We start from the raw sequence: 12,368 nt of genomic DNA on the forward strand, positions 1-12,368 counted from the left end.
GCTACTGTGCCATTGGGTTAATGGGTGCCTCAAGCAAAGAGCTAAGAGCAAATTGCTGGAAGAACTCAGCGGGTTGGGCAACATCCATGTTCGGAGTGGGCAGAGGAGGTTTTGGGTGGGGTGAGTCTTAAGAAGGGTCCCGACCCTAAACATCAGCTGTCCACTCCTCCCACAGATGCTTTGTTTATTATTGTCACATGTACCGAGGTACAGTGAAAAGCTTTTTGTAGCGTGCTATCCATTCAGCAAAAAGACTATACATGATTACAATCGAGTCATCCACAGTGTACAGATATAGAATAAATGGTATAGAGTCATAGCGTGAATGAGTGAAACAGTGAGGAAACAGGCCCTTCGGCCCAACTCGCCCACACCGGGAAACAATATCCCAGCTATTCCTCTCATGATTTTGTACACCTCTATAAGATCTCCCCTCACCCTCCTGCGCTCCATGGAATAGAGACCCAGCCTACTCAACCTCTCCCTACAGCTCACACCTTCTAGCCCTGGCAACATCCTCGTAAATCTTTTCTGAACCCTTTCAAGCTTGACAATATCTTTCCGATAACATGGTGCCCAGAACTGAACACAATATTCTAAATGCGGTCTCACCAACGTCTGATACAACTGCAACATGACCTCACATTCTATACTCAATACTCTGACTGATGAAGGCCAAAGTACCAAAAGCCTTTTTAACCACCTTATCTACCTGCGACTCAACCTTCAAGGAACCATGCACCTGTACTAGATCCCTCTGCTCTACAACACTACCCAGAGGCCTACCATTTATAGTGTAAGTCCTGCCCTTGTCCGACATCCCAAAATGCAACACCTCACACTTCTCTGTATTAAATTCCATCAACCATCCCTCCGCCCACCTGGCCAATCGATCCAGATCCTGCTGCAATCGTTCACAACCATCTTCACTATCTGCAAAACCACTAACTTTTGTATCATCAGCAAAGTGCTAATCTTGCCCTGTATGTACTCATCCAAATCATTGATGTGTATAACATTTAGTGCAAGATACAGTCCAGTAAAGTCTGATTGAAGATAGTTCCGATGATGTAGATAGGAGGTCAGGACTGCTCTCTAGTTGGTGATGGGATGGTTCAGTTGCCTGATAACAACTGGGAAGAAACTGTCCCGGAATCTGGACGTGTGCTTTTTCACACTTCTGTACCTCTTGCCTGATGGGGGAGGGGAGAAGAGGGAGTGACCGGGGCGAGACTGACATCTGCAATTCCACCTGCCTTAGTGAATATCTGGATCTCTGCCAAGCAACGCACTAGTTCCCTGTCTCAGAGCTCAGCCACCAAGAAGTGAAACTGAAACAAACAGGCACTCACTCTCTGCCGAGCAACATGGAGAGAAGCATCTTTCACTGGGGGGAGCTTGGCAGTAGGTTCAGGGGATCGAAACCCAACAAAGTACGAAAACTCATCCAGGCCACCCCTTGGGAAGAACTTGCCGACAACGAGGAAATTGACCACATCTGCTGCAGCCCTCATCTGACTGTGTTCATCCTGAGGGATGGCAGGGTTTATACACTGAGCAACAGCCACAAGAGGAGTGGACAACTAGGTGAGTGACTTAAAGACTAAGGTTTTAAAGACCAAGCAGTCTGAAGAAAGATCCCGGCCCGAAACGTCACCCATCCTTTTAATCCGAATGCTGTCTGTCCTGCCGAGTTACTCCAGCACTTTATACCTATCTTTGGTACATACCAGCATCTGCAGTTCATTTCGACACAAGGTTTTTATTTGTTTGTTGCCATCAGGCAGCACAGTGGTGTCGCTGGTAGAACAGCTGCCTCACAGCACCAGAGACCCGGGTTCAGTCCTAACCTCAGGAGCTGTCTGCATGGAGTTTGCACGCTCTCTCCGTGACCGCATAAGTTTCATTCCACATTCCAAAGATGTGCTGCTTTGTAGGTTAATTGGCCTCTGTAAATTGCCCCGCGTGTGTAGGGAGTGGATGCATAAGTGGGATAACATTGAACTAGTGTGAACGATGGTCGAGGTGGACTGAATGAAAGACCTAAACTTTTATACATGGGGTGCCTGGAACGCGCTGCCAGTGGCACACCTGCCCACGCTTGGCCCATGTTCACAGAGTTACTCCAGCACTTTGTGTCTTTTTTTGTAGACCGACATCTGCAGTTCCTTCGCTGATGCCTGATGGCAATTTTCTGAACTATTGAAAGTTATTCTTATTTATGCACCTGAACATTTTAAAATTCTGTGTAGTTTTAGATGTTGCAATGATTGCATAATAAATAATATAGTAGAGCAGGTGAGTTTAAAAGGTGAGCAGGAACAGTCCCTACTGAGATAACAGGGAATGGAGAGAAGGCAGGAAAATGGGATTGAGAGTAAGATAGATCAGCCATGATTGAATGGCAGAGTAGACGTGATGGGCCGAATGGCCTAATTCTACTCATGTAACATGAACTATTGAATGTGGGAATTAGGGTTCTGTTGAGTTTCAAGGGAGGGTGGGAACAGTCCCTGGTGAATTCAAAGGGGGCACGGGACTCAGTCCCCATGAGTTTAAAGGGAGTGTGGGAACTGTCTCTGGTGAGTTTAAAGGGAGCATACAAAGCATACCAGGGTAAGCCCGATACAGAGCCTTCACGCCCTCAAAAAAATTGGACAGGGAACTTCTGGAGTTTTACTGCCTTTAGTGTTAGATCTAATACTAAAAATGTCCTTACCCAAGCAGTCTTACAATGATAGTTAAGGGAATTATTTTTATATTACAAAGCAGCAAATATTTTGTAATTAATTTATTGTCATAAAATTAAAAATAATAAATCTGGAAGAAATAAATGATTGCTTCAACGAAATGTCTCAGGATAAGTGTATATTTATATATATACTAGACCAAGTGCAGACCCGTTGGGTCTGTTTCCCCAACGGCGTTTTTGGGGGGGGGGGGGAGGGGTGAGAAACTTCTATAAACATTGTACTACCGTGTACCGATCTGGCTGTATTTTGGCAACTTCCTCTCGTCTCTTGTGCTGTTCTGCTCATTACTGCTTCTCAACGTTGCTTTGTGTTGTTCCTTGAACATCCAGCAACTCGATTGCTCCCATCTCTTTGCATGATGAAAAAAAAAGAGAAAGATATTTATCACGATGTAGATATTCATAAATTTGTAAAGGTAATTTCATCTATTGTAGACATTTATAAACTTCTTAAGACAATTATGTATATAAATTCATTTACCTATAATTTAAAAAAAAAACATTACACAATTATGTACCATTTTGTATTTAATTTGGAAGCTTATTGTTGTGTCTCTTGTTCCATGCAAACTTCCAATAATTTTTGAAGCTCCTCAAGAGGTTCAGTCCTTTCTTGTTCTGTCTCTTGTTCACTTCTGCTCCATGCTGCTTCTCAACATCTCTTTACAGTGTCCATTCACCATCATGCAACTTGTTTGCTCCTGCTTCTGGGCATGAATTTAAAAAAAGGAGATATTTATTTCAATGTAGATATTTATAAAATTCTATCTGTCAATCCATCAACATACAAATAAAGAAGAGTTTTTGTATCATATACCAATTTCGGTGTTTTCTATCAATTTCTTGTTGTGTTGCTTGTTCCCTACTGTCCTTCATTTATTTCTCGCAGATCCCAAAGACGTTCAGTCTAAATATCTCGTATCCAGAAATGAGGCGACAGTGACAGCTCTAGACAAAAAGGCAGCATTTGAATGGTATTAGGGCATTCTGATAAAACTGAAGTAAATTTGTATCATGGATAAAAAAAAACAATGCACGGGTCTGAAATAATCTCAAATACTGACCTTTCATCCATCTTAAGATCTGAAGTTGATTTTCACTGATGGTTACAGAATTTTCAATTCCACTGCAACTCCTGGGAAAATGCAGTCAATCCTTACAAACAAAATAACTCGACAATAGACCAAAGTGGAAAGTAACACTCATGTCAAACAACAGAAAAGGTAACGATAATTTCCTACAAGGCAGAAATTAACCACATAACCTTGATACGCAATGCCATTACCAACACCAAATCCTCAAACATCAATATCTCGTCAATCATCATTTACTCAATAATTGACTCAACAATTGAACTGTACCTGATACATATACCCTAGATGTGCAAGCCTGTAGTTTTATATCCTGCAGCAAATAATCCATCTGCAAGCTTTATCGTGAAGCATGAGAACAGCTCCAGCAACTTTCGATCCAAAAATCAAATACAACTGTTAAGATTTTACATGTCACTTAATGTGTCCTTGAAGCTTTTTCTGAGGCAGCATTTTAAACTTTTGTGTGCAGAAATGCGATTCCTGTGTTAAACATCCCTTGTTGAACTGAGGAGCAATAATCAAAAGTGTCGAAACTCTGGACATTCAGTTCCTTCCTGCATCGCTTTTTGCCTTCAGTTTTGCCTACTTTCATTGACTTTAGGAAAATTTGAGCACTTAATGCAGCAGTCATTTCTCAACAAAGCATTTGTTTAATCACAACATTCCTGGTTGATGTCCCATCTTTCAGGAACACTTTTACTTGTTCCTTCACCTTTCCTCTGCTAAGAGCTACATATAGTTGGCCATGTTGAAATACTGGTTTCTCAAGGTATATCAAGACCTTCTCCATGGTTTGTCCTTGTGCCTTATGAATTGTCATTGCAAAACTCGACAGAATAGGGAATTGGCTCCGCCTAATGGGAATGTTTTCATCTTCTGTCAAATTGATCTTCATCCTAGGAATTAGAACAATATCTTCTTTGTAGGCCCCCATGTTGATTCTAGCAACTATGAGATTATTGTGTAGCTGTTCTACAATCAACCTCGTTCCATTGCATAGCTTTGGGGGTTGCAAGTTTCTGATTAAAACAATTGGAGATCCTTTCTTCAACTCCAATTTGTGTGGTGGTAAACCACAAATCTCGACTGAATCGAGGAATTCCGTTGGGAAGTGAGTTGAATTTGTTCCGTCAGTGACAGAATTGAAAGAATAGTACTCCCTCATGGTTCCAGGGAAGCGTCTGACACACGCAGAATTGATTCTTCTCATCGTATCATTGTGAGGAACCAAGATACAATTGTTAGAGAATAATGTTGCAGGGTGGTCAAATGTTGGATAGATATAATCAATGCAGTCATCCAGTGTTCTTGCTGAGAGAACCATGTCTTCTGGAATGTTAATTTCATTGTCTTCATTCTTTGCAATCTTGTCCTCTCCTACATCCAACAAAAATTTAGAATACTCGCCCTTTCCTTCGCTCAATCGCATATTTCTCTTCAATTCAAACTTTGTGAAAGTCCGCCACAAGTACGATGTCTTGATGCAGGCGTTTTGAACATCAATATCACTTCCCATCTTCACTACAGGAAGGAGTTGTCTAAAATCACCACAACAAATGGTAAGAATTCCGCCAAAATGATCCTTTTTGCGGCATACATCTTGAAGAGTTCTGTCCACCGCTTCAAAGCACTCCCTCCTAATCATTGGACACTCATCCCAAACAATGAGCTTCACTCTCCTGAAGAAATCTCCCGTTTTAGAGTTGCTGTTGATGTTGCATGTTGAATCCTCCGTCACATGGATAGGTATCTTGAATCGTGAATGTGCAGTTCTTCCACCAGGCATTAATGTGGCTGCAATACCAGACGATGCTACAGCAATGGCAATTTGACCTTGAGCTCTAACCGTGGAGAGGATCAAATTTATGATAAATGTTTTTCCTGTTCCTCCTGGTGAGTCAATGAAAATCATTGAAGATAGATCCCTCTGCAAGTAGTCGCACACATGGTCATAAACTTCTCTCTGCTCAGCATTCAGCAGAGGCTCATTCTCATCAACAAATCGCTGTTGTTCTGATCTATTGTAATTCAATTCATTAAGTAAATCAACATTTTCACCATCAATGTCCATCCTTTCATTTCTTGGTCGGGGCAAGGTAAAATTTTCCAGTGTGGTGTTGCAATTCTCAAGCTTGTCCTGAATATAAAAGAGAGCCTGATCATGATGTCTGTCATCAATTGTGATATTCTGACCACTTTTTCTTCTTCGCTCGCTTTCAAGGTAATCCTCAGACATGCAATTCTTGAAGCGATCCCATAATTGTAGAGGATCATTGATGTCAGTATTTGTCAGCAGAACAACAAACAAATCCCTGATTGCCCTGGGGAGTCTTGTCATTTCAGCATCTTCCATTGTTTGTTGCCAATGGTCGTCAGCTTCCAACAAACCTCTTTCTCTGCAGACGTCTTTGAAGGAAGGAAGAATTACTCCATTATGTGTCTTCAAGGACTCGAAAGACACTGGTCCTTTCACGTGATGCAGAAGCAGTCTCATGTAGAAGAGGTCACCTAGTTTTGGAGAAATGACATGTATTCGTCCAAGAACGTTGACTTCAAAAATACCTGGGAAGTTATCCACACTCTTTCCAACATTCCTTCTTTGCCATCTCTTGCTGCTCCATGTATAAAATCGAGGTACATCAACGTACAATAGTGTTCTTGCAAACGGATCTTCAGAACTCAATCGAACAAATTCAGTCAAAGTGGTTCTCGCAATTCCATCATTCATCCCTTGCTGAGCAGCATCAAAAAATACTTGTTGTTGGTCTGGTAGATGTATATCAAGTCGAATGACAGGGGGGTGTCTCTCATGAGTAAGAAATCCAAGGACTGATGCCCCTGCCTCTGAAGGACCAATGTATCTTCCATTCAGGTACTGTTTAATCTCGTCATTTACGTTAATTCCAAAAGCTGCCTGATCACATCCCTTCAAGGTGTACTTGATGACGTATTTGATTGACTGTACAGAGCAGCATATTTCGACGTTGAGGTGACATTTGAAAGCCTTCAATAGTTCTGCATTATAGGGCACAACCCAATTAGAAGTAATAGTCTTTAACGAACGTCCTTCTTGATGTCCCTGAAATCCTCCCATTGCGGGAGATCTTCTCCTGTACAGAGGATACGAATCATCTCCATACATTGTGCTTTCGACAAATGGCTTTGGGAATCTCTTGGTGCATCTTCCTTCCTTCCAACATCGAGATGTGGCCTTGCAGAACGGTCCATGGATCATGTGCTTGAGTACCAATTTATGCAGCTCAGGATCTGCTTGTGGGTCTGGAATTTCAGCTTGCACAAATCTTTCATATTGTTGAGGTCTTGGCTTACTCGCTTCATCAAGCCAAAGCAGACAATGGAAATGAGGCAGGCCTCTCTTCTGATATTCCATAGTCAAGATGAAAGCAATACAGTTTCCAAAGAAGCCATCTGGTCCAGTGACGGTCTTCATGAATATTTTTCTTTTCAGCTCGAATACTCTTGCTATTAATTCCGGTCTATCAGACGGCTGCTGATTTGGAAAGAGGCACTGTCGGATCTCGCTCCAATTTGGATTGCAGGTCATTGTAATGAAGAATGCAGCAGTACCATACTTCCGAACATACATCATGGCGTCCTGGCATCGTCCCATCATATATCTGGGACCACCGACAAATGTTGAAGAGAGGATGATGCGCCTTCCAATGTTTTCCAAGTTATCATCATCATGTAATGCATCCGTCAGTCCTTTGTACGTCGTTGACCTCAACGATACCTGATTCATGCGAATATAATTCAGTCTATCACCTTCAATTTTAGCCGCCATATCTACAAGATATTGTTGGAAGAGTCGTCCTCCTCTCAAAAGCTGGTTGAATTCATTGTCACGATTCATGATCCTATATGCATAATATCGCATTAGTGTCAATTTTCTGCCGGTACTCATTTGGAGTTGTGAATGCCATCCGTCATCACCAAGTGGAAAGAAAAGGATGTATTGAAAACTGTCATAAGACCTATGGGACTCTGAAATGATTTGCAGACCTCCTTCTGCTCCTCCTCTTCCTCTACTTCTCAAGACAATGTGGCGTGATGTTGCCACAGGCTCATTACTGTTTGCTATGAGGACGGCAACTTCATTTGCAGTTTGCGTGTTAAACCTCCGTTCATGTTGGAAAGGTGGCCGATAATTGGGATCAATAACGATTGATGCCTCCGGTAAATCTCTAATTCTCTCCATCGCCATCACAAGTGAATGAATGTAAGGGTTGTTTAGTCTTATCATGTTTTCAAGCGTTTCAACAGTGTCCCTTTGAATACCAGCATCTTGGAGTATACTCATTCGCAACCCAATGCTATCTTGCGGGTCCATGAAATAGATTTGTAAGAATTTATTTTGTTGATCTTGGTCAGGCATCAAAGAACCAATGAAATGATGAATCTGGCCTTGAATGATCACTGAAGGATTCCATCCATGTGACATCACTTCCTTGGCACCAAATGACGTGAATTGAAAGAGACAATTGTATTGTCTAATATTCTTTTGGAACTCATGTGCTTGTGGCGTGTCACCTGTATACAAATTAATGAGTGCATTCGGGAGTGTTTTCAGAGGTGCAATCTTGACCTTACCCTTCATGCAGCAAAAGTTGGTCGTTTCTGCTGAGAAGTGTTGAGCTCGACAATGAAGGCAAACATGGGTCATTTGACCAACATCAGCATTAATATTTCTCCTTTTTAGTCGTGCATTTCGTTGTTCATCCAGCCTTCCAGTTCTTTCATTTCCCATCTCTGAATCCCTTCTCATTTGTATTATTTCTTGATGTTCCTCAAGATGTTGAGATGTTTCTTGATGCATTTCTTGAGTTCTTCTCTCCTGCTCCCTCTCTCGTTTATTTCTGAGACGCTGACTTGTTTCTGGCTCTGTCTCTTGAGTTATTCTCTCCAGGTCCCTCTCTTGTTTATTTCTGAGACGTTGACTTTTTTCTTGCTCTGTCTCTGGAGTTCTTCTCTCCTGCTCCCTCTCTCATTTATTTCTGAGACGTTGACCTCTTTTTGGCTCTGTCTCTCGAGTCCTTATCTCCTGCTCCCTCTCTCGTTTATTTCTGAGACGTTGACTTCTTTTTGGCTCTGTCTCTCGAGTCCTTCTCTCCTGCTCCCTCTCTCGTTTATTTCTGAGACGTTGACATCTTTTTGGCTCTGTCTCTCGAGTCCTTATCTCCTGCTCCCTCTCTCGTTTATTTCTGAGACGTTGACTTTTTTTTTGCTCTGCCTCTCGAGTCCTTCTCTCCTGCTCCCTCTCTCGTTTATTTCTGAGACGTTGACTTATTTCTGGCTCTGTCTCTTGTGTTCTTCTCTCCTGCTCCAACTCTTGTTTATTGATGAGACGTTGACTTCTTTTTGGCTCTGTCTCTCGAGTCCTTCTCTCCTGCTCATTCTCTCGTTTATTTCTGAGACGTTGACTTCTTTCTGGCTCTGTCTCTTGAGTTGTTCTCTCCTGCTCCCTCTCTCGTTTATTTCTGAGATGTTGAGTTGTTTTTTGCTGCATCTCATGTACACTTCTCTCCCGCTGTCTCCCCTGTCTATCTTCTAGACACTGAGATGTTTCAGGCTGTGTCTCTTGTGCCCTTCTCTCCTGGTTCGTCTCATGTGCACTTCTCTCCCGCTGTGTACCCTGACTATCTTGGAGACAGTGAGATGTTTCTGGCTGTGTCTGTTGTGCCCTTTTCTCCTTGTTTATTTCTGGATTATCTCGGAGATTTTGTGTTGTTTCTTGCTGAGTCAGTTGTTCCTTTCTCCTCCTCATTACTTCTCGATGTTTCTTTTTCTCATCACACGACCGCCCTGTATGTTTATTCTTTCCTCTTGGCATGATTTGAAAACAGAATCTCTGTTGGCAATGAAGACTGTAATAAGTTATACAAAATGGAATTTTTCCGAATTTTAAAAAGCCGAAACACACTCTCAGATGAATTTATTCAAAATGGTAGATATGAGATCAAATGAAATAAATCACAAAGAAATTTTGTTGAAATCTCAGTTGTCAAAGAAAACAGATCAATTTCTTGAAAATTGTTCCTTTCCTCTAGAATGAAATCAATCACAATGAAACCTGTTGCCAATTACAATGAAATGTCTTTTTAAATATGTTATCAATTTAAACGTCAAATAAAAACCAATAAAATGTTTTCAATGAAAGACAATCGTTAATCTCAAAATTGTAAAGATGTAACAAATGGGTTAATTTTAATGTTAGAAAACAGTCTTTATGAATTAAAGACAATAGTCAAGAAGTCTGTATTCTCAAAATGATAAAGATTTTTCAAATTGGGTAAATTTAACGTATAAAAAGTTTATGTCAAAATATTTTGTGTAAAAAATTTAAAAAATAGTCAACGATGACAGTGAAAAAACAATCAATTTGAATCTAAGTTGTCAATGAAAAGTCAGCAATTATTTTTTTGTTAAACAGTTTTTGAAATTAAAAGTATGTGTTAAAATGCAGTAATATTAAGTGAGAAGTAAATCAATTCAATGAAAAACAAACAATGAATTTTACAATGAAATGCAATCAAATGGTAATGTTATAAAATTATTCGTTTAAATGAAATGCACTCTTCTCTATGCCTGCGCCTCCACAAACAGATCAGAGCGTCTTCACACTATGCACCCGACCTCACAACTTATCTTCTTTTAAAAAAGTCAACGATGACAAAGTGAAATTTCAATGATTTTAGTTTTCAAAGGCAAGCTTTTAGAATCTAGAAATTTCAAAATGGTAAAGATGAAACAAACGTGGAATATTTAACGTTAGTAAAACGTTTTTTTCAGAGGCAGGGGAGGAAGAGGGGGAGGGGAGGGGGGAGAGAGGGAGGGAGGGGTGTTGAAATTATCAGTTTTTAAAAGTAATGTTAAGTGAGAAATAAATCAAAGCAATGAAATAAAAATATAGAATTTAACAATAAAATGTTAATGTTAAAAATGAAATGCACTCTTGAAGATTTATAATGAACAGTTAAATGAGAAAAATCAAATTGATAAAAATAAAGAAAATTACAATGAAATGCAATAAAATGTTATTCTTTAAAAAATAAGCTTGTAAATTAAATGGAATTTTTAAGATTTATATAATGAGCAGGTTGATGTGATACAAATAAATTCAATCCAATAAAAATAAAGCTGATTTTTATCGTCACAAATGCAATCCACGACTCCTGTCTTCACAAGCAAAGTAAGAATGACGGTTAGTGAAGAATTCAAACAATCGCTGAGCGTTCAAGATGATGTGTGCGCGCCTCCTGCACCAAAGGGGGGGGGGGTGGGGGTGGTGCGTTTGTCGTCACACACAAAGATGAGGAGGGAGAGGGGGAAAAGTGTGGAGGGAGGGGGGGTGTGGGATCGGAGGTGGAGGGGGAGGGAGGGGTGTTGAAATTATTAGTCTTTAAAAGTAATGTTAAGTGAGAAATAAATCAATTCAATGAAATACAAATATTGAATTTAACAATAAAATGTTAATGTTAAAAATGAAATGCACTCCTGAAGATTTATAATGAACAGTTAAATTAGTAAATTCAAATTGATAAAAATAAAGAAAATAACAATGAAATGCAATAAAATATTTTTTTTTTTAAAATAAGCTTGTAAATTAAATTGACTTTTTAAGATTTATATAATGATCAGGTTGATGTGAAACAAATAAATTCTATCCAATAAAAATAAAGCTGATTATTATTGTCAGACAAATGCAATCCACGACTCCTGTCTTCACAAGCAAAGTCAGAATGACGGTTAGTGAAGAATTCAAACATTTGCTGAGCGTTCAAGATGCTGTGCGCGCGCCTCCTGCACCAAAGGGGGGGGGGGGGGTGGTGCGTTTGTCGTCACACACAAAGATGAGGAGGGAGAGGGGGAAGAGTGTGGAGGGAGGGGGGGTGTGGGATCGGAGGTGGAGAGGGGTGTGGGGGTCTAAGCTATTGCAGTAAAGTAAACAGTGTCACTAATGCCAGCGTGTTGTAGAGTAATTAGTCATTAAGAAATAAGCTCGGTGCTTCCTGTGAAAACCTACCGGTACTCGCGGTAAAGTGAAGAAGCGGTCTCAATTAATAAGCGGCCGATTGGCGATCGTGGAGGCGAGGATCATATCTGTGGCCGGGGAGGGGGGGGGGGGGGGGGGGGGGTGGGTGGTCGTCAGTATTGTTAGTCTGCTCGTTTTCGGACCATGATAACGGGAGAAAAAGGGAGTGAAATTGATTGCTATTTGCCGCGAGTTCGTAAGTTACGCGATCGGAGCATTTTGTCCCTGCATGTTTTCGCATGAAGCTCCGAGATTATCTGTTATAGAATAATAACTGTACAACAGGCTGGCATTAGTGACAATGTTCAATTCACCGCGTTATAGTTCAGGCCCTCAATTTCATGAATGAATGTCTGAGTAAGTGAGTGAGTGAGTGAATGAATAAGGAATGAATGAATGAATGAATGAATCTATTAACGTTATAAAGGGTGCAATTAGATTAATTAAAGTCCATACAGTTAGATGTTCA

The 12,368-nt window shown here is 40.6% G+C and overlaps 1 protein-coding gene across 1 annotated transcript in view; it reads left to right on the top strand.

The window, feature by feature from the left end:
• Positions 1-1,367: 1,367 nt before the first annotated feature.
• The window catches only part of LOC116979108 (probable E3 ubiquitin-protein ligase HERC3), a 91,704-nt gene continuing 80,703 nt past the window's right edge, over positions 1,368-12,368 (top strand). The window contains exon 1 of the mRNA XM_033030622.1: positions 1,368-1,587. Coding sequence (XP_032886513.1) covers positions 1,368-1,587 — 220 coding nt within the window. The remainder of the gene's footprint in view (positions 1,588-12,368) is intronic.

The sequence above is a fragment of the Amblyraja radiata genome, chromosome 1 (assembly GCF_010909765.2).
Source record: "Amblyraja radiata isolate CabotCenter1 chromosome 1, sAmbRad1.1.pri, whole genome shotgun sequence".
In the NCBI taxonomy this organism is placed as follows: Eukaryota; Metazoa; Chordata; class Chondrichthyes; order Rajiformes; family Rajidae; genus Amblyraja; species Amblyraja radiata.